At 39.8% G+C, this 23,377-nt stretch overlaps 1 protein-coding gene and 1 long non-coding RNA gene across 16 annotated transcripts in view; both read left to right on the forward strand.

Annotated features, from left to right (window-relative positions):
- The window catches only part of ZMYM2 (zinc finger MYM-type containing 2), a 63,482-nt gene that overhangs the window by 16,804 nt on the left and 23,301 nt on the right, over positions 1-23,377 (forward strand). For 10 of the 15 annotated variants that reach the window (XM_083436113.1, XM_083436112.1, XM_083436117.1 and 7 more), the window contains 5 exons: positions 6,841-7,126; positions 9,958-10,123; positions 11,051-11,263; positions 20,465-20,615; positions 21,585-21,700. In XM_083436113.1, coding sequence (XP_083292239.1) covers positions 6,841-7,126; positions 9,958-10,123; positions 11,051-11,263; positions 20,465-20,615; positions 21,585-21,700 — 932 coding nt within the window. The remainder of the gene's footprint in view (positions 1-6,840; positions 7,127-9,957; positions 10,124-11,050; positions 11,264-20,464; positions 20,616-21,584; positions 21,701-23,377) is intronic. The other 5 variants (XM_083436119.1, XM_083436110.1, XM_083436111.1 and 2 more) reach the window with 1 other exon arrangement.
- Positions 3,680-5,771, forward strand: LOC310675908. The gene is made up of 3 exons (XR_014510305.1): positions 3,680-4,316; positions 4,779-5,054; positions 5,202-5,771. It is a non-coding gene; the product is annotated as an uncharacterized lncRNA (long non-coding RNA).

The following is a 23,377-nucleotide window of genomic DNA, read 5'->3' on the forward strand; positions in this document are numbered from 1 at the left end:
CATTAATTCACTTATCTGTAACATGTTCAAAGGAGCATCTTCTGTTACCATTGCTTAGCATCACAGGAGTTTCTGGATTGATGGGGATCAATATGTTTTTAAGTAAACAGGTTTTGACCACTTCTAATCTGTCTGTAATCAGGTGCTGTTCAGAAGTTGGTTATTTCTTAAAGGATTCTTAAATTGTTATCCATGGAGAACTCCCCTAAAGGCACTTTCATCCAAGATGTTCAGTTCTCGGATGGCAAATTATTAGCCACCTTTTTAGATTTTTGAGTGGAGAGGGGCGAAGTTCTCACAACTGGGGTGTCTTCAAGTTAGTAAGATTGGGTAGTAGTAGAACTTTAGCTGCCGTTGAAGATACGAGCTAGAAATATCCAGGGATATTGGATAATGTCTCATGAGTGAATGTGTTACTGGTGGCTTTATTAATACTGGGTGCAGTAGAAACCCCACAGCAATAAATACAATATGGGATCTTTTTTGCTTAGCTTCAAAATACATTCTCTCCTTCCCTCCCCATTTTCTTTATATGTTGAGTTGAACATTTTTGAATTTTCAAGAGAGCTGCTATACACCCTGCTCAGGTTGAGAGTGTTAAGCTTAGCTACTTTAGTTATTCGTGGATTAAGACAGTTTTTGCAGCCTTGTATAGTTGATAATTTTGTTCATTTATGTATGATAAATAGAGAGGGAAGCCTGGTTACTTTTAACAAGATAACCAGCAGACCTTTTTTTTCCTTTTGCTCTGGCATCACAACCAAACTTTTGTGGGGCTTGGTTTTGGGAGTTGTCTGGGTTCTGGTCACTGTTTCTTATATGTGCATCCATTTAAATTGGGACCCAGGTGGCGCTGTGGGTAAAAGCCTCAGCACCTAGGGCTTGCCGATCGAAAGGTCGGCGGTTCGAATCCCTGCGGCGGGGTGCGCTCCCGTCGTTCGGTCCCAGCGCCTGCCAACCTAGCAGTTCGAAAGCACCCTTGGGTGCAAGTAGATAAATAGGGACCGCTTACTGGCGGGAAGGTAAACGGCGTTTCCGTGTGCTGCGCTGGCTCGCCAGATGCAGCTTTGTCACGCTGGCCACGTGACCCGGAAGTGTCTCCGGACAACGCTGGCCCTTGGCCTCTTAAGTGAGATGGGCGCACAACCCTAGAGTCTGTCAAGACTGGCCCGTACGGGCAGGGGTACCTTTACCTTTTTATAGTTGATAATTTTGTTCATTTATGTATGATAAATAGAGAGGGAAGCCTGGTTACTTTTAACAAGATAACCAGCAGACCTTTTTTTCCTTTTGCTCTGGCATCACAACCAAACTTTTGTGGGGCTTGGTTTTGGGAGTTGTCTGGGTTCTGGTCACTGTTTCTTATATGTGCATCCATTTAAATGGGATAGGATAGGTCCAAACCATGTTTTGTTAAGAGGAGAGGAAATAATAAACCTTAAGCAGAAACCAGCTCATTATTGTAAGGACAGTGTTGGATGCAGTTTTGAGCATAGATACAAGTAACTTGGAACACATGAGACAGGTCAAAAGGGGTGGGGAGAACAAAATTTTGCTTCCAGAAGAAAAGAGTGAGAATCCATCCATCTATCTATCTATCTATCTATCTATCTATTTATTTATTTAACAAATTATATCTCTCTAAGCGGTTTACAGAAAATAAAACAAACATTAATATTGTCACCAAAACATTAAATTTAAAAACCAAACAGTGGAAGACTACAAAAGAATTGTATATACTATGTGTCAAAAGAAAGATATAAACCTGTGACCACAAGATCCCTAAGTTACACATGTAGAACCAAACTTGCACAGTGGCATTGAGGTATAATTCTTCTTCTAACGTTTGAGCAGGGGAAAAGGGTTGCCTGCTAACAACTCTGACCTCCAAATCTGCTCAGCCGCTTTTTTAGTTCTTGAGATTTTACCAATCAAGCTTTGTTTCTCTCTAACTAAGGAAGATCTGAAACTAATGAAAACTTGAGTTTCTGAAGGCGCTGAATTTTTGCACCTGATACACAGTTTCAGACGTAAAAGACAAATGCACCTCTGGTCAAAAGAGGTTGCCTGAATATGTTACCGACACCACTGTAAGTGACTGGTGTTTCAGAACTTTATGAAGCTTGGCCATAAAGCTTCATGTATAAACTGATTTAGAATCGTGGGGTAGGTCTCTATCACTCCTATATTGTAGACAATTAAATCTGAGTTTGCCTTGTTACCCAATTACATCAATTATCGCTATGAGGTTTCTGTACATTAATTTTCTGTAGCAATTGACCGGAAACCTGCTTGTGGATTTTAGCATGTCACAATTCCATGTACAAATTTCTTGCAGTATGTATGTGCACTGGGGTACTTAATAGCACATTCTTCAGTCCATGGATGAACAGGAGCTTATATACAGTATGTGATTTACAGGTGTCAAATGCTATTCTATCTTACCCACTGAAATGGTGAATTATTTTAACTTTAGATGCTATTAGATTTAAACACTGAGGTTCATTCTTTCACAATTTCATAGTGCCTTTGAGCCAATAACATACTCCCTGACCGCCACCCCAACCTTTAAACATTTTGTGCCAAAGAGATTTCCCATTTTCCATATTAAGTATCATATACAGTCATTTCTACATAGGAGTAAATTAAATAAATTAAAATGAGATATTTTTCATTGTTGTATTTTATTTTATTTTACAATTGGGAACTGTGGCTAATGCCTAAAGATAACCAATTATAGTTTGGTTAATGAAGGACCCATTTCCCACATGTGTCTCATTGTTTGGAAGAGCTAGCCAGTCTTCTCTCAAGTAGCAGTTTTTGTAAGATTTTCTCTACAAAAAGTAATCTTATGAAAATACAGGCAGGCAGGTTGTATATCCACAGCAGTGACCAGAGGATGAATGACTGCTGGGAGCAGCAAGGAGAAGTGGTGCCATGGTGCTCCTGTAGCAACAAAACTGGATGCCTACATCTGCCTCACCTGCAATAAAGCATGCCTCTCATATCAATCTCTATAGCTATAGCGGGAGCTGTAACTCTCCAGTTCGACTTTACCCCCAAAGGCACACTCCTCCAATGACTCCCAAATCAGACTGATGCCAACAACCACAATGAAAATACTGCAGATTCATGGAGTTCTCGCTCCTTACCTCCTTTTTCTGTGGATGGTTTTCCTCTACTCTAATCATGGTTTATGTAATATCCAAGTTGGCAACTGTTATTAGTGCTTGCACTTGAAACCAGAATGGAAAACCCATAGCTTTTTGTTTGGAGGACAAGCTCCCTTCCTCATTGTCCAATTTAACCATTTAAGTTCACTCTGGGGTTTTTAATTAGTTAATTAATTACTATAATGTCTTCATACCACTCGGTGAGCAACTTTCCAGATTCCATTGTGGCAGTCTATTGCTTGAACAATGTTGGGTGGTTGACAGACTTTACAGTTATGTACTACACCTTAAAAGCCATATTAGGACAACATGCTTATAAAAGTGCAAATCTGCATCTGAACGTAATTGCAGATAGGGGATTTTAAGTTTTTAATATTTGATGCTTTATTATGTTTTATATATTCTGTAAGCCACCAGAGTGTCTGGGGAAACCCAGCCAGATAGGCAGGGTATAAATAAAACTTCCCACCATTATGTGGCCAAAATATCCCCCCCATATAAAAAATGTAAGCAACTTCATTAGGTGTCAGTAATATGCAATGTTGAGACACAGAGGCTTGGCCATGGTTAAGTTTCTCCCAAGGTTGGGTTTTTCAGTTGTTCTTATCTTGTGACTTTAGTCAGCGTTTAGAGGAGTGATCACAAATCCTGGTTAAGAAAGGATGCTGGGATTATTTGTACTGCCAAACAATGGTTGAAAACAAGGTGGATTTTTCAAACTCAAATTTTCTAAGCAAAACATTTGGTTTCAGAAATGGTTTCACAAATGGGTGCTGTACATACGCAGATCATTGCTGAGAACTTTCTAGAGCTAGGTTTTTGGGTGAGCTTTTCCCCCTACTCTCAGTGTGCACGTTCATGGGGGCATGGCCCCCACCTTTCCGCTCAGTACCTTTTAGCAGAGGCATCATCATCAGAGATGATGTCCTTGCTCTCGGGCAAACATTGTCCTTGTTTTCTTCTCTCTCATCTATTTCTTGAGTATTTTGTTACCTTTATCTTCTTGGTTTTGTTGTTTGCTGTTTGTTTCAGGGTGCTTCTAGAGCCATTCCCTGATTAATGTGATGTGGGTCTAAAAAGGTTTTCATCCGCACTGCAGAATATAGGTTTTGTTTCATGAAGGACAATTTCCATAGACCAGGCGTCAGCAACCCGCGGCTCCGGTTCCGCATGTGGCTCTTTTACACCTTTGCCGCGGCTCCGGGGTGGATACTAGCGAGGGGAGGAGGCGCATTGTGCGCCCGACACTCCCCACTGTGGCGGGCACTGTACTGGCTGTGACGTCGCATGGGGGCGGTGCGTGCGTTAGTCACGCACCGTCCCGACGTCACCTTCCCGCCCGCCTGCTACATTGAAAGGGGGCGTGTACGCTGGTCACTGTTTTAAAGGGGAATCAAGAACACACACACAAAAAGGGTAACTTGTTAATTTAACGTTTATTTCTATGAGGAGGAGTAATTCTGAGGGGTCAAACAAAGAAATAATAAAAAAGTGACAAAAAAGTTATTATTATAATGACGAGTTTTGCGGCTCCCAGTTTTTTTTCCTTCGGAAACTGGTCCAAGTGGCTCTTTTTGTCTTAAAGGTTGCAGACCCCTGCCATAGACAATCTACAGAGATTGTTTTCATGTCACAGGTTAATGATAGAAGAGATGAGTTTGGGTTCTATGATAATGTCCAAAGTTAAGTGCTGAAGTGTGTTATTAAACAAATATTGATCTATTTGTATATGAGAAGTTTCAGTTCCTTAAGATAGTAAAGTCCAGTTACTCCTAATATTTTCAGATCTTCAAATACAGTATCATGACACAGCTTGTCATTTACCAGTTAGTTATTTTATCATCTCCATTTCTAAATGGCAAATTACCGAAATTTCTATTTGTTGTTTAGTCGTTTAGTCATGTCCGACTCTTTGTGACCCCATGGACCAGAGCACGCCAGGCACTTCTGTCTTCCACTGTCTCCCGCAGTTTGGTCAGACTCATGTTTGTAGCTTCGAGAACACTGTCCAACCAGAAATTTCTATAGCGCTGTATAAAAGATTATGATTGTACACAAAGTTCAAACACAAAATACCATAAAAATTACATCATTTGTTTTGTGTGGAAATTGTTCAATTTGGTTGTGTATGTTTTGATGTTTATGACCATTTTTGTTATGTTGTAATTAGATATTTTCTTCATCTTGCAAGCTGCCTTGAGTGGCATACAAATAAAATTATGTACTTGTGTATGTATGCATAATCATTAGAGTGACAACCTAAATATGCAATTAAAACATAGGTACCTCAGTTTAAGAACAAACCTGTTTACGAATGATTCGGTTTACGAACTCCACAAAACCAGAAGTAGTGTTGAGAAGTAGCTTTGAGAACTTTACCTCGGTCTAAGAACAGAATACGAACGGTGGAAGGGCACCAGCAGCGGGAGGTCTCATTAGGGAAAGCGTGCCTTGGTTTAAGAACGGACTTCCGGAACGGATTAAGTTTGTAAACCAAGTTACCACTGTACTGTAAATGAAATTCTGCAACCTGACTTACTGTACTCACTAAGTTCAGTTGCTGAAGTTACAGTTCAGACAGTCAAACAGCAACTGTCAGGAATGGGCTGTTTGTTTAGTACAAGAAAAATAGACCATATTTCTGAATCTGAGTGTCCCTCCAAGTTCGTTTGCTTAGGTAACTTGCATTGCTCAATGAAGAAGTGTTACTAACTTGGATAGTTTTTTAAATGATTGATTTGAGTTTCTCAAAAAATGTGTGGGTTCAGTTGAGGAGTTATATAAAACTTGACCAAATAATGTTTCAGCCACTTACAGCATATTCAATTTCCAGTAAGTATTTGGGAGTTTGTGGGATGTCTAATGACAAAACCTATTAACTCCCTGTTCAAAACTAGTTCCTTTTTAGAAAGTTGCTAGCCCTTGTCCTGATAGCTGAAATTCAAACTCAAAGCTTTTTGCTTCCTCCTTGAAAGTGAGGCATACAGCAAATTTGCTTTAAATCTGGAGTGGGGAACCTGAGGCCTGGGTGCTGAATGTGACCCTCCAGACCTTTCCATCTGGCCCTTGAAACACTCCTCAAGCTATAACCCTCACTGACCCTGCTTTGTAACCCAAGTGCATGTGCCTGGCTAGAATATTCTCTTGAACTCTGATAATAGTTTTCTGATGGAGGATAGAGAGGTGTGTGAGTGTGTGTAGAAACCAGCGTACTATACATTTGTTGATCCATTCAGTGTGGCCCTGCCTACCACTAGAATTTGGTCCTCAGAAGCGAATGCTGAAAAAGGTTTCCCCAACTCTGATATCGTCTTCCTCACCCCTTCTGTTCCATCTTCAAAGTCAGTTATCACAGAGTAGGAAAATGTCTTCACATTCACCAAATTCTCCTGAGCATTGTGTTGGAATTTTGAAGACAAAGGCATTCTATTGCTATTCCCATGACTAGCAGGTGGTGATCTGTAAATATTTATTATGCAGTATGGGCGGCGGCGTATCCCAACATCTTTTTATGTTACTAACACTTATTATTTAGCCTTTGGGAAAAACTGAGTGGTTCTCCTTTTAGCTACACTGGGAATAGAATATTCTCCTTCACTGTCAAACAGCTTGTCATATTGAGAGGTAATTTTTAAATTTTAACTTTATATTATTTTGTTTCTTTAAGATTCCTGGATATCTCAGTCAGCTTCATTTCCAAGGAATCAGAAACAACCAGGTGTGGATTCTCTGTCACCGGTGGCATCCCTCCCAAAACAAGTCTTCCAGCCTCCTACACAACAGCAGCCTTCTAAGCAGGTTAAAGTCACATGTGCTAACTGCAAGAAACCTTTGCAGAAGGGCCAGACTGCATATCAGCGGAAAGGATCAGTTCACCTTTTTTGTTCCACTACCTGCCTTTCATCATTCTCGCATAAACCAGCTCCAAAGAAACTCTGCGTTATGTGCAAAAAGTAAGGGTTAGATCTTACTACTTGATCCTTGTCAGTGTGATCAGTATTCTTGTTCAGTGTTCCAAGAACTCAGTAAAATATTTTATTTTTATTCATTTATTTATTGCATAAAATAAATACACTGCTTGATAGTTGGTTTTTTATATATATATAAAAAACCGTCCTTAAAGCAGTTTATCAAGGGCATGAATGAGCTACCTTCTTTCAACTTATTCTTGTTCATACTTGTTATAACAACTGATAGGCATTGAGTTGGATCAAATGTAGTGACCAAATCATTAGCCCATTTTGAAGGGTCTTCTTGGTAAAGCAAACTATAGTTAAGCACAAACCATGATTTGCTCACAGTGGGAGATGGGAAATTGTTGGCTTGGGTGCCCATTCACATTGAGCTAACCATGGATCGGTCATTATCTAGCTAACAAAGTTTATATAACGCTTAGTCAGGAAAAACCTCTAAGCATTTAACATGAAACAATATAAAATAACTAAAATGAAGGTGGTTTGTATAAAAAGTTTTCTGCTTATCACACACATGTTTAGTCCTTTCTCTGTGTAATATAATCCTATGCCAATACAGAGACTTGGAAAGAGGAACAAACCTAGTTAACTTTCGTACTGCTTAGCATCTTAGTTTTGTTCACTGTCTCCTCTTCTGGAATCCATGAAGAATGCTGTTTGGCGCTAATGATGTGGGTGTATAAACAGTTCTGAAAAAACAAAATATAAAATTAAGCTGAGACTTGTGGGAAGCATGGGTGGAGCGTTTTGGCCTAATTTGTACACATTTGTTGAGTGCTAGCAGTGAGGTCTGTGGGTGGTGCCAAGTCCTGCTTTGCTTTGTTAATGAAACATGATTAAATCCAGTGTGTTAATATTCTTGAAGCCCTTTTAAGCTACCCATCTAAACAACATTAACTGCTGCATTGAGATATGTTGGACAGTTAGATAAATTGATTTTGACATCAACTTGTAATTTAAAAATGTATAACTTTGCTTTTGAAGCTGTCAGGTTTACTGAGAGACAGGGATTGTAACTATCTGTTGATCCATTGGCTGTATGCAGCTAGGTAGCTGTCTTCCTGTTTTATTAGAGTAAAATCACTTCAGGTTAATAGGGCTTAGCTTATGCATACTTCAGTACAAGAGACCTAAGGTTTGTGAGTTATCTTATGAGCAATGAGCAGCTATAGCACAAAAGAATTAAATGTGCTCCCATTCCCTTTTGTTAAACAACAACAAACGTTTGCTTTATGGTGTTTCTGTTTATAATTGATATTTTTGCTTCTCGTGGTATTCCACGTGTCTCCAAATAATACTTTTACAAATAAACTTTTCCATTTTCTTCATTGCATTTTCACCACGGTTGAGCACTGATGTAGATATAAGACTAATTCCTTTTAAATTGTGGTTTGTGAAATGGGAGACTCCACCCCCAGTCCCCCAAATCAGTTTATCCCTCTTTTCTGCCACAAATCACGGCTTTACATTACAGCTGCATCTATGGCAAAATAATTTCATAAACAGATTGAACTACATTTTCACACTCTAATTTACAAAGAAACAGGATTTGTTCTCCATAGTTTGCATTAGGTGTCCATGATATATGAAAATATGTTTTCACTGCTAGATGAGAAGGGGTGTACATATCTCCTGATACTCAAGGAGAAAAGACTGGCTTTTGATATGCAAACCATTATTTGCACTGCTCCTTAGTCTACAGCAGGGATAGCCAATGTGGTACCTTCCAGCAGTTTTGTACATGAACTGTCTGCTCCAGCCAGCATGGTCCGTGACCAGGGTGACGGAAGTTGTTGTCAAAAACATCTGGAGGGCACCAGGTTGGGGAATACTTGTTTAACAAGCAGGAATGAGCTGAAGTAAGTCTTGGGCTTGCATGCTCCTCCCTATCCTGGAGAGCCAGTGTGGGCGAACCGGGTTCGCATCCCTGCTCCACATGCAGCTGCTGGGTGACCTTGGGCTAGTCACACTTCTCTGAAGTCTCTCAGCCCCACTCACCTCATAGAGTGTTTGTTGTGGGGGAGGAAGGGAAAGGAGAATGTTAGACGCTTTGAGACTCCTTCAGGTAGTGATAAAGCGGGATATCAAATCCAAACTCCTCTTCTATTCTCCCTCTCAGCCTAGAAGAACAACTTAAAGGATTCCACTTTTAATTGCAATCTGTCAGGACAGCCATAAAAAACTGGTTAACACAAACTGTGGCTGGCTTTTTTAAAACTAACTTCAAACCACATTTTCTGAAGCTGGCTTTTTAAAATTAAGCATAGTTAATGCTAACCACAAGCAGGGATTTGGATGACACCAAAGTTATGTTTAACTGAAGAAGTGAAAGCGTTGTCTTTGGTTGCACAGCTTGTTCCTTCTTGTGTGTGTCACATTAAACCATTTTTAGCATGGTGTTCAGATCCAGCCAATGGGATGCCCCCCTCCCATTTTGGGTGGTGGGAGGGAGGGGGCTCTTGATAATATCAAATTGTTCCAAGTGTGGCGTAGTTGTTAAGAGTGGTAGACTCGTAATCTGGTGAACCGGGTTCGCTTCCCCACTCCTCCACCTGCAGCTGCTGGGTGACCTTGGGCTAGTCACACTTCTTTGAAGTCTCTCAGCCCCACTCACCTCACAGAGTGTTTGTTGTGGGGGAGGAAGGGAAAGGAGAATGTTAGCCGCTTTGTGATAAAGCAGGATATCAAATCCAAACTCTTTTTCTTCTTCCCAGTTTTTTGTTCAGACTTTTAAATCTTGTACTATCTGTGACTATTGTATTTTATGGTGGCTCCTAATATTTAGAGGACGTTCCCTTCTTATCTTTCAGAGACATAACAACAATGAAAGGTACCATTGTTGCTCAGGTTGATTCAAGTGAGTCCTTCCAGGAGTTTTGCAGCACGTCATGCTTGTCCTTCTATGAAGACAAACAGAATCCCTCAAAAGGAATCTTAAATAAGTCTAGATGCACTATTTGTGGAAAACTAACAGAGGTTTGTTTGCTTCTCCCATCCCTCATTTATACACTAATATAATATTATTCTCAGGAAATTACTTAGGTAATATTTCTCACCAATATTTCTTATGTGGGCAGAATTTTCACTTGAGCCACTTGTCATGCTCTTCAGTCTTCTGGCAGCATACAAGTTCTCATGATAGCTAGGAAATGAAAATTATTTACCTAGCCTTTCCAGATTGGGTGGTTTGCATTTCTGCATCCTTCACAGACTTGAATTTTCTTAGATTAAGTATTCTTTGATTCTTTTTAGTTACGATTTGTAGTAGTCTCTATCCTTGTCGTTACCATTAGTCTGTCATTTTCCTTCTTTGCAAAGATAGAAATAATGCATGTACTGTAATGCATGGTTCAACTTTGTCAGTGTCTGAGGCAAGGAGGAAATTTGGTGCATTTTGCTCTTTGTGCTTTTAACATACACGTAAAACTCATTTTTCCTCACATTTGCCCATAGTGCAGCTTATTCTGTGAATATTAGTTTTATGGAAAATGGGGTATTTTTCTTAGAAGAGGGCATTAGTTTCCAATCTTTGAATTTTTGAGAGTTACTGAATTTCTGTGGTGATTGAATACATTGTAAAAATATATTTTGCCTTACATGTGAAAGTTTACTAAACACATTTTATTTCATTCTGGGTTTTTTATACTCAGTCATGTACTGAATCCTTACCAATGTTTACAAGTCATATATTTTAAAGTCAAATTGTATTACATGTAGTATCCTCTGTTCCTGTTTTGTTTTTGCTTTTTAAGTTTCAAAAGTACCAAATGCAGCTTGCATTTCTGAAATTGCATTTTCCACATTTTTCAAACAGTTTAATCCAAATTTATGTTTAAAAGCTGTTATCTGGCTAATTATAACTCACTACAGTAAAATTGTTTCTCTCTCCCCCCCCCCCTTTAGATCCGTCATGAGGTTAGCTTTAAAAATATGACACATAAGCTGTGTAGTGACCACTGCTTCAATCGATACCGAATGGCAAATGGCTTAATAATGAATTGTTGTGAGCATTGTGGGGAATACCTGCCAAGTAAAGGAGCAGCAAACAATATCCTTATGGTTGATGGAGAGCCGAAAAGATTCTGTTGCCAAAACTGCGTTAGTGAATATAAACAGGTAACACTTTATCTTCCATTGTCATTTAGTGATAGCTTATCTAAAATTGTTTAACCAGTTTATTTTGAAACCATACTTGGTATTACAAGTAGTGTACATTTGTTCATCTCGAAGCACATTCCTTATTTTAAAAGTGAAACTGAGGACACGAAACTCCCATGTTGGTTGAAGTAGCACCTCCACAATCAACCTTGGCCCTTTTTTCATTCATTTGGAGGCATGTCTAGGATATGGCAAACATTTTTCTACAATAAAGCTGTATTTCTTGTGTTGATCTTAACATACAGGTTTTGGCCCTGTATGTTAGATTTCCACTTGTTTTTAAAAAATTAAGAAAAGATCAGCCAACAAAATATGCCGCCTTCCATATGTTTCTCATTAAGGATCCTTAAAGCACTTGCTATTACTAGCTGTAGCTAGCTGGTTCTTCAGAAGGAGTGGGGTTTGTTTTTGTCCCATCCCTCCAGTTACTGCATATGTGACACTGATAGCAGACTCTTTGAAGCAACATGACAACTGACAATTTTGTCCAAAGAGCATCAGGGGTAGTGCATATGGGATTTTTCATTCCTTTCTCACAATAACTCCGAATGCCTCCACATTATTTCTCCCAAACCTCTCCCACTGTAGTCGCCAGTCCCGAAGCACAGGTCTTTCTTGAATGCCCTTCGACCTTCTAGGGGGGCTTGAGAGGGGTGGGGTATTCTTCTTGTGCAACTATTCTTGTGCATGTTCTACACTGGATCCAGGCCAATGTATTGTTTCATCAAGGTGCTTTTTAGGTTGATTCTAAACTGTGTGGAAGAATTTTCTATTCCTTTCTTGGAACAAGGTAACTATTAGTCTCTTAAAGTGGAGAGGCTTTATACTGAATAAAAAATACTCTATATTCTATCTCATTTTGTATTAGCCTGTCCTGTTCTTAATGTTAAGATGCTACTTATATATATATTATAAAATGTAAACAGCACTTCTAGAAACATAACATGGGCCTTGTTGTTTTATTATGCAGCAAAACAAAAGGGTCAAAATAGGTTATTCAAGATACTAAAAATGATAGGCACACACTGAAGCCACGGAGAAACTTGGAGAAGCCTTGAATAAGATTTCATGAAGGAACCCAAAAGATACAAGAATAACATGGGAGTTTCCCACACAATCAATAATGCATTGCTGAAATTCCAAGTGAACATGGAATTGTGATCAAATAACAACTCTGTATCTTATCAGTTTATTGTGACATGTACATTTTTTCACCTGTATAGATATTTCATGCTATTTTTGACATATCATCCCATATGTTTTTTTCCCCAAGAGGGTGAGGTGGTGTGATATATGTAGAGGAAATTACAAAATACTATTTGAATCATTGAAGTTTTTATTTTTGGGACCTATATATTAGAATTTATTTGGAGATGGATGAACACTTTAGCATATCAACTTAACTTTATGTAGAAGGCTGTGGGGGCAAATATTTAGCTGCATATAAAACTTGGAACCTGATAAATCCCTCTCCTGTTATGTGCTTGGCCATTAATCTGCAATTAAAGGCCCTTGAATGAGTCTAGTGGTTTCAGTCCCCCTTGGGGCCACTCATAAGCTGTTTGTTGTCCAAGAGTGAGTAGCTTGCATGGGAAGATGATTCTCTGGCTATGGGAGATATTTATAGTCTTCCCATTGCAGGTAAAATGCCTTGGCATTTTGTAGTATGCCTGGCTCCATATGCAGTAGTGCAAGGCCCAGGTGGGGGAGAGCGTATTAGTGGTGTATTGGGGACCCTTCCCATGTGTAGGAAAGGGATGGATCATTCTGTTGGATTGTAAATGGTTTGTTATGGAGAAAGCTAAGTTACTTCTATACTTTAAAAAATAACCAAGAGATTGGTGCTTTGGCTTTAAATTCATAGTTTAGAATGGTTGATAAATTGGTGGCTTTTGGGGTCTGTGTAAGCATAACCTACATATTATTTGGGATTTCACTATAGAAGGATGGAACCATAGTAGTGGACCCTCTGTCTAGCATTTTGTGAACTAGCTTTATTCTGATTTTAAATTACTATAAAGGAATGTAAACTGATTGCATCTTAAGTATTTTAATTTTTTTACTTAAAAATCAACACAACTATACCTTATATTAGTAAACAACTATGGGCACTATAAGTGAGTATTGTTAAATATGTTTATTTCCACACTTAATATTAAAACACAATCGTTTGGAAACATTTGTTTTGAAATTTTTGGTCTGGGCCTAAAGCTTAGCCTAAACGCAATAGGCTATGCAAAACTGCCTTTGCTTTTTGCTACTAAAAAAGTTGTATTAACGAATATTTGGTTTTTATGTAGTAGGAAAACTGATAGACTTAATATTTGTACCTACTTAACATTTTGTTTAAATAAATAATTTTTTCCACAAATAACTTACTTGAAGTAGTTGTTTCAGTTCCCACTCGTTCTGGTCTCTCTCAACATTTTCCTGTGCAATTTTATTATGGTAGTCTTTAGTAACACAGAATTAATGGATAAATAGCTTGAAAGTGCTTACAACGTGACTTTAGAGACCATTATTTTAGTTTGGTTGTTCTTTGAGGACTGACATAATTTCCCACATCATGGGTGCCATGTGAGAAAAGTACTTGGAATATGAAGGCATACTTCCTTCCAAGTGTTCACATGGTTATACTGGAATGCATGAGGAGAAGCGATGGGTTGCTATGTGGCAGTAGATTTGCATTGGTTACATATCATTTCAAGCTGTCCTGGAACATCTGCAAGCCTAGGAATGCCAGTTTGCTGCTTAGCAAAACTTTTCCTTTCACCTTGTGCTTTCAGTATAACCACATCAAAGTGCAGAAGCGAGCAGAATCTTAACATGCTTCTGCCACTATATTTGCTTTAGGAAAGTCCTCCAATACTTTGCTTTATATTCTGTATGGTCTCAGGGACCATCTGAAAATGCATTAGTCCACAGACAAGGGCTTATATCCTTACTGCTCTTCCTCTCTCTCGAGCCCAGAGTGATGCTGGCTTACATGGAGTCAGAACTTTAGCTCTTCGTACAGTGTTTTCTGACTGTCTAGATGGGTAGGCAAACTAAGGCCGGGGGCCGGATCAGGCCCAATCGCCTTTTAAATCCGACCCATAGACTGTGCAGGAATCAGCGTGTTTTTACATGAGTAGAATGTGTCCTTTTATTTAAAATGCATCTCTGGGTTATTTGTGGGGCAGAGGAATTCTTTCATTATTTTTTCAAAATATAGTCCAGCCCCCCACAAGGTCTGAGGGACAGTGGACCGGCCCCCTGCTGAAAAAGTTTGCTGACACCTGGTCTAGAACTCTCTGTGGTCTGTCAGAGGCCTTTCACTACCACGCTGCCCAAGATCTCGGAACGTTAAGTCTTGGATGAGACCCTTTATTATAAAAATAAAAACCTGAAGAAACAAATGAACGTTAAATGTGGAAGACAACACAGTGTTTAAGAAGATATGAAATGAAGCAAATAAATAAATAAATGAAAGAAGCTCAATTATGATAACATGAGTTCAACTGGCTATCCATTTGTATCATTGATGTCCAGCTATTGTAGGCCTGAAAGCACTGCTGCAACATAACAGAAACCTAGGGCTGCATTGGTCTTGCGCTATGCAGGGGTTTTTTTTCTGTGCAACTTTACTGGAGAACTTTGCCAGGTACATTTTGCCTTGATTCCTTTTTCCCATATTTGTCACTGAGAAGAAGCCACACAGTTGTTAAAGGTCCAGGAGTCTGTTCAGAATCCAGCAGGCCTAGAGGAAAGTAATATCAATTTTATCTCCAAAACTCAAACACACAACACATGCAGACTGCTTCCTTAGCCATTGAATCTAAAAGGAGCAGAAAACGGGGGGGGGGGGGGGGCGGTTTGGAGAAAAAGGAAATACAGAAAGTGTCTAAAACTTCCAGGTTATTAGGTGATGGATTGGAGAGGCAGTGCCTCCGAGAAGTCCAGGACCTGTATGTGCTGCAGAAGTGATGCTATAAAGATGATTTAACATGCCTTGCTGAATGCATTTTCGTAACACAAGGAACATGTTGCCATTTTATGTCAATCGCTGTGAGGGTTTTGCTGAGTTCTCCCATAGATACTACCGCAATACAGCTGAGAATGAGCATTAACTCTTTACACTTCAGCTGCTAACCAGTCACTCTTGATGGACGTTACGGCTATGTGTTAATACATGCGTCAGTAAAGGTGTCTGCACTAGATAAGTGAGTGAAGCAGTTTACAGATTTTATTCTGGTATGTGTTTCCAGAATCCAGTCGCATGATCTTTTTGTGTATTTGGAATGACACACACTGCAGCGCACATGGGTTTTCTAATACAAATATTTTTAATACTGTATCTGGCAAAGTAATTCATGAAACTGCACTTAGACCACAAACAGAATATGGCAGTTTAGGCTGCTGTCTGTAATTGACTCGTTTTGTTTGCATTGCTTTATGGTAGCTAAACCTCAATGATTTCTATCTCTTTTTCTTCAGTGATTGATAATTCAGGGCATGTCCTTTTAGTTTTTGCTCCTTACTTTCTTTGCTGCTACTTTAACTGTTAGCGCTTATCTGTCACGCTTTTCAGAGGAGGTAGTTGTATAGAATCAAACAAGTAAACTTTGTTGCCAAAAGGTAGGCTTTTCATTTTGAGCAAAGGAACATGCAGCAACAGTGAAAAGTGGTAAAAGAAGGAATGCTCTAATGAACATGTCATGTGTCTACTTGAATGAGTAAATAATATTAATCTTCAAGGCACACGAAACAGTAATGTAACAGAGATGAAAGAGCCTAATGCCTTAATTTACTTGAAATTCAAATACATAGAGTATGTATCTTCTGTAGTCAGATGCTTCTAAAGATGTCAGAATGAGTCTTGCAGGAGAGTGGTAACTTAACTTTATTTGCTGTTTAGATCTGTGAACCCTAAAAGTAACACCTGAATTCTTAATTCGTATTCTGCTTGTAGGCTTTTTTCCTACCTTAAGGCATCCCCTTACTTACAAAACTGCTTGTACCTTTGTTTTTCTTTTGTTCCTTTAGTAAGCAACTTTCTCCCTTCCTTTAATCTTCTCACCACGGCTAACTCTTTCTGCTTCCAAAAGCTCTTCTGTGTATAAAACACATTGCTGTATCTAACTTAACTTTCATATGCTTTTTTGCTGTATTTATAAGATTTCTTATCCACCCTTTACCGCAAGATTGCAGTGCGGGTTACAAAAATACAGTTATAAAAACAAGTAAAATTGTTCAAACAAAAAAAGGGGGAACATAGATTCAACAAAAGAAGGTGGGTCCCACAAAACAAAATAAGTTAACTGTGAAAAGGCTATGGGAAAGTGTCTTACTTTCACACAAAGTTCTCTGGTACTTTTTACTACATGGTTCCTATATTTAACATCTAAGTCACTGGGAGAGATCATCTGGGGGTGTGAGCTGATTGGTGATTGGGTGTCAATCATCACCATTTTGATGATTCCTAGTTTTACATCTCCTTTTCATCTAATCCAGCTGAGGCAGTGGGAATTGTGAGCGGTGTTTGGGTTTGTAGTGGCTGAGGGCCAGTAAACTGAAACTTGGTACAGGGAAGACATGAATATTGTTGGGGGGTGGTTTGTCTGCCCAGCTAGGTGGTGCTCAATCTGGTTTGGATGAGGTTTCACTCCCCTCTATATCACAGATAGCTAAGAACCCTCAACTAGCCTTTCAGAAGTGTGCTTAAATGTAAGGTGGTTTACACCAGAAAGGGGCATGCCATATCATTTTGGGGGGGGGGGGAGGGAATTTCATGATTCTGAAGCCACCACACTAAATAGTGTGTTTCTTATAGATGTCAACCTAACGTCAGTAACCACTGGTATAAGGGTCTGTGCTTCCTTAGCCAGTCGTAATTATGGGTGATGATGGGTTGTTCAAAAGGGAAAGGTTGCCCATGAGAGTCATACTATTCTGGATACTAAAGGTCACCAGCACCTTAAATTAGTCTCAGAAATATCATGGTAACCAATGAAGTTGTTTCAAAATAAATGTTACAATCCTAGTGGCGCAAATCCATCAATGTACGGGCCAATTGAAGTTTCTGGATGGTCTTTGCAGTTCGCCTACCAACCCAGACTGTTAAAAAGCATTTTGGACCACTGGCACATCCCAGGTATCCTGGAACTGAGGAGGACTAAGATGCTTTCCAACCTGCAAACATGAGTGATATGACTCCCCCTTCCAGAACAGGCAGTTTCCCAGATTGCTGCTTGTTCAAATTTCCAACCATCATTTCTGTTGTGGCTAGATGGAACTTCAGTTTATTCACCCACATCCTATCCCATTACAAATTGAAGATACTCTTTTAGAAGAGGCCACTGCCACGTTTCAGATAAAAAGAAGTGGACCTGGGTGACTTGTAGCCATTTCATGAAGATAAAAAGTTTAGGGGAAACAACTGAACTGAGGATGTGCATTAGTTATTTTCCATGAGGAGAGATTCTGTTGTGCCGGCACTGTATTTTACAGTGGAGTCCATTGGACAGAGCAAGGGAGAAACAGACTTGACCGCAACAGTTGCAGTAGCTGATCAATAAGTTTCTCCTTCCCCTCTGCATGACCTACTTCCACCCCACCCCTATTTGGGTCATCAAAAACATCACCTTCATTCCCTTGGAGTGATGGATCCTGAAACTGATGCTTCACAGCTCCTGCTGGTTTTCCCCAAGGGGTCAGTATAAAAACTGCTTTGCCACATTCTTGCTGTTCAGCACTAACATTCTGATTCAATCTACAGTTTTGGTAGTAGCAAAATGTTCTCGAGTGGCTAACAAGTCTAAACTCCCTATACAAGCAGTTACTATCCCATGGCCCACCAGAAGTTGCTGAGTTGCAACTCCCATCATTCCTAGCCATTGGCCACTGGTTGATGAGGGTTATAGTTTAGCAATATCTGGAGGGCTACAGTTCAGTCACCCATGCCTTATGCCACTTTCTCATTTACATATTTCAGACCGTTTGGCTTTCCTAGCTGGCCCCGCATGTGGGACAGGTAGTATCTCAGAGAAGACTGCTGGAGGCCCTGACTTTCAGTGTCCTGCCTTGCAACTTAAGTTTGACTTCCAGGACTATATGACTACTTCCCCTGTGTCAGTGGTGCTAATGTGGACCATTGGTTCCCACCCAGTATACTTTGCCAGACTGTGTGATACCTGCAACGTTCATACCAGGCAGACAAGTCACTGTATCCACCAGAAATCTAGGTATCTTGGTCTCTAATGATTGAATTAACTACAACAAGGAGCCTGTCCCCATAGGGATATTGTCACTGTGACAGGATATATGTTAGCCCCTCGGCAATGAGTCACTTCTAATGGAACATTTCCTCTTAGAGTGCTGTCCTCATGCCCTCTAGGACTGCAGAGGAGCTTTCGCCTTGAGAATGAAAAGCTGCTCTGTCCTTGAAGGCCTCGTCCACCAACCTCTCTGCTTCCCAGTGCTTCTCTTGGGAGCCAGTGTGGTGTAGTGGTTAAGAGCGGTAGTCTCCTAATCTGGAGAACTGGGTTCGCGTCTCCGCTCCTCCACATGCAGCTGCTGGGTGACCTTGGGCCAGTCACACTTCTGTGAAGTCTCTCAGCCCCACTCACCTCACAGAGTGTTTGTTGTGGGGGAGGAAGGGAAAGGAGAATGTTAGCCGCTTTGAGACTCCTGAAGGGGAGTGAAAGGCGGGATATCAAATCCAAACTCTTCTTCTTCTTCTTCCCTTTGCTTCTCCAGATCCCAAGAGATCTTGCCCCTTCTTTTTAGTGAAAGACTTGATTTTCAGCTAGAGGATGTACTGTTTAAGGAATGGTTATGGAAACACCCTTTGCACGTTTCAAAGCTGTGTTTCTGTACAAAACACAGTTAAATTCCTATCTTACTTAATACAAAGAAACCATTTGTCTAGAAACCGGACGTTTTCCTCCAGACTATTTAGGCAGCTTCTGTAAATCAACTTTCAGATAGCAAGGCTGCCAGCAGATGGCCTTTGGAGACTGTCAGAACATCCTCAGTACAGATATGAAATCATGGCTGTTCTAGCTAGATTCCCCATTAATCACCAGCAGTACTACAGTGACTGACTAATCTTAAAGGAAGACTTTCTTTTTCATGGGTTGCCTAAGCAGGCGCAAACTCATGCAGGGATTGAATGAGTCTGAAACTTTGCTGTGTTTTGCAGAAGGAAGTATCTAGAACATGTTGATTGGTATTTAAAGAAGACTCAAATAAGATCATATTTTCCACTGATCAAGTTAAGGTTTAGGTTTGATTGTTCCCTGTCATTTCTCTTGGTGGGAAAAACTTCTTGGGTGGTTTCAGAGTGGAAAACAGGTTTTAGAGGCTCCTGTTGCAGAGGCAGGAATTACTGTGAGTTGCTCCTATAGTACTAGATAGCATGGGGCAGGGTACCCAGCCTGGTGCCTTCAAGTTGTAGCTGGGCTGTAACTCCCACCAGTCCCAACCAGCATGATTAGTGATCAGGGATGGGAGCTTTAGTCCAGCAACATCTGGCAGGGCAGCATCCTGGCTACCCCATGGTACGAAAATAAAGCATGTCTTGTCCCCTGTAGACATTGTTCCCTTACATGCAAGTCAGTCATTTCATATTGGGTTATAACTGAATTTCCTCCTAAATAAATTAATTGCCTTTGATCATTTCCTACCTAATTAGCCAGTGGTTATAGTAGATGTTAATTCAGTGTATGACAGTTGTGAAAAGGGCAAATTAAGTTACATAGATTAGGTAGGTGATTTAAAAAATCTAAATCTGCTTTGCATTCACAGGGAGACTGCACACATGAACCCAAGTCCTGTCATCCTTGCCCATAAACATTCTGGAATAAAAATAGCATGGGCAGGCCTATATGCAGATTGCTCTGCATAAGCAGACACAATTTGCAGATTATGTTGAATGCATGTTCATGAGGTGGAGCTGGCATAGATGGGATGGGTGGGTGCTATCTCTGTTGTATGTGGGTTCTGCATTCTGTAAAATACATGTGGATAGGGATCCTTTGTGTGGTGACTTGGCCTTGCTGTCACAGTAGCTGAGCTTTTGAGAGGATACTAGAAAATTCCTGTATGCCTATTGTAATAAGACAATCTGATTGAGTCATAACTAATGTTATTTTTACTTTTTCATTATTTGCTTTTTAGAAATATGGCAAATTAACAGCTTGTACTGGTTGCAGAGTTCAGTGCAGGTTTTTTGACATGACACAGTGCATAGGACCTAATGGACATATGGAGCCATACTGCTCAACTGCATGCATGAACACACACAAATCAAAACATGCAAAATCAGAAAGTAAGTGAAAAGGTTGGCGTGTTTTCATCCATGATGATAAAATAATATATCCGAAGTAGGAGACTCTTGTTTCACTTATGCTTTCTATCTGATTTTCGTTTGGGGGAAAAATTATTTTAAATTAGTTGATGCCTAGATTACATTTAGCACATAAAATAACATTAGCAATACTTATTGGTCACATACAAAAGCTATAAAGATTTGATGCTTTTAGACTTTTAATATTTAGCCACAACTTCTTTATAATGAAAAAATGTACTCTTAATTTTTCCATTGCATCTATTTTTGTCTTCAATTCATTGTGAAGCTTTTATTTTATGACAGAGGTATATTGTTGGAGTCATGATCAAAGAACACACATTGCTAGCAAAAGTGCAGTCTGTGTTCTTCCTTGCAAAACAGATGGAGATAGTTAAAAATCAGTTGAATTTGTTTGAAAAAGTGCAAGTACATTTTTTGTAACCCCACCAAAATAATACACTGAGGCATGATTTACACAAAAAGTGTTTGCAATTATGTCTGTATTTAAAAACAATTTAAGCTTTGACATTGGCCTGGTTCAGATGATTATCTGATCATCTTACAATGTCATGATATGAACAAGATGATGCATGGCTTATTTGTCCCTCCTTCAACACTGTGAATAAACTACGAAGCCTGTAATTAACCATAGATTCTGTTTTCATCTGAACCAAGAAACTATAGTTTCGAGCTCCAGAACACCTGGTGTCTTCCAAAGTTGGTAACTGTAGTCTCCTGGTTCAAGTAAAGTGGGAAAATAGAGATTTCCTGGATTGATTTCTTGAGTAGTAAAGAGGCTGCGTTCCCAGCTAAAATACTCAGTTTGTTAAGCCAAGATAAGATGATATGAACACAGCCATTGATGCAAATTTTGAGAAACGCCAACTTGTTATTCATAACATTGTACATTTGCATTTATTTTATTTGTAAACTACATTTTTCTTTTAGGTATGGGGATTGTTTGCCACTTTTGTAAGCGAAACTGTTTACCTCAATATCAAGCCACAATGCCTGATGGAATACTGTACACCTTTTGCAGTTCGAGTTGTGTAGCTAAATTTCAGGTTAGCTGTTGTGTTAAATCTCTTCCTCCCTGGATATGTATTTTTCTGTGCATGCCTGTTAGGTGCTCTTAGTATGTTCATATTAAATAATTTGCTACCTACTCATTGTTAAAAACTACTCTTTATGAATATACGTTTAAACAAGTGGGGCTTCTAATGTACCTGGTCAAATTTTGGCACTTCTCAGTAATTTCCAGAGTTATGGTGAGAATTGTTTGAATGTCCATTCCCCTGCACTAAGAAAAGTGAGATTGTAAGCAGGTCACCACCTGCATTGGGACAACCCATGGTTACTTGAACACAAGATCAACTTTGACCCTGTGTATTAAACTTAGTTTCAGATAACCACAGGAATTCCTGGGTCATTTCTGCATACTGTAATAGGAGCTGGTAGGAAGCATTTATATCATCCCATGTTTAGAAGTTGGTGAGAGGCAGAGAGTAAGTTTTAATATCTTATGTCAATGTGAGTGAGGGTTGGGCTTAAGTTCTCCTTTGGGCTGCAAGAAAACCCGAGTGTTTAATTTGGCATCGACTGGCAACCTATGTAATTGTGCTTCTTTGAGAGATTAAGAATTACACTGCACAATTGGATTGGTTTCCAATGCACTGTTTGCTGGGTGTTCATCCCATATGAGTGACATTTGAAGCCTCAGTGTACATATAATAAGGCTGCCATGTATTCACGTTGCATAGTTTTAAGCGACAGAGTTCTGAATACCTTAAACCCCATTCCATTTTAAAAGCAGTAAGTGTTTTTAAATAAGAAAAGCGGGAGCTCTGTCACAAGAGACTAGGGCCCTGCGGGACTTGACATCTTTCCGCAGGGCCTGTAAGACAGAGCTGTTCCACCAGGCCTTTGGTCAGGGCGCAGCCTGACCCCCTCCTCTGGCAATCTGCACAGGGTCCTGCTTGCTGGTTGCCATCAATTTGTTTCTGATTGATTTTATGGTGAAAAGTTTTTAGAATGTTGGATTGTTTTTATTGTTGTTAGCCGCCCTGAGCCCGGCTTTGGCTGGGGAGGGCGGGGTATAAATAAAATTTATTATTATTATTATTATTATTATTATTATGCTACTTGGTAGTGGCCTCCAAGTGGCCTGCTGCTTATTCTTGAATGTTACACCGGTTTTACTTAAAATAACCAAATGTGCTAGTGTCTACACCATCCAGATTTGATACAAGCCAGTGAGACTTGATGTTGAATGGGCCTCAGCCTCTGTTTCTTTCCTGACCTTTTGCCCACTTTGTTTTCTGTAAATGAAATAGAAATTGTAAATTTGGAGGATGGCGAAATCATCATTGCAAGATGGTGTCTTAACCCTGATGACCCTTTGTGCCCTGGGATTATTAGTCTTAAGTATGCAATTGTTAGCTATAAATGCAAGGGAAAAGAAAAGATTCCCAGATATGATATGCCACATAGGCTGCATGGGAAGAGATATTTGGACCTACTTTCCCCATCATTTCTGCCTCCCAGAGTTACCCCAGAATGAGATTTAGGAAGGAAAAATGTGGATATAGAGGAGAACCTGAGCAGAGCAAGTCCAGCACCATGGCAACCCTTGTCTCCTAACCTCATCAGAAATTGGATGAAGTCCTCCAACTTGCTAAATAGGCAAGCAACTTAGCAGAGATCTCAGCGACAGCAAGGACGGCAACGGAACTCAGCTTCAA

Source organism: Podarcis tiliguerta (assembly GCF_965153285.1).
Source record: "Podarcis tiliguerta genome assembly, chromosome: 4".
Classification (NCBI taxonomy): Eukaryota; Metazoa; Chordata; class Lepidosauria; order Squamata; family Lacertidae; genus Podarcis; species Podarcis tiliguerta.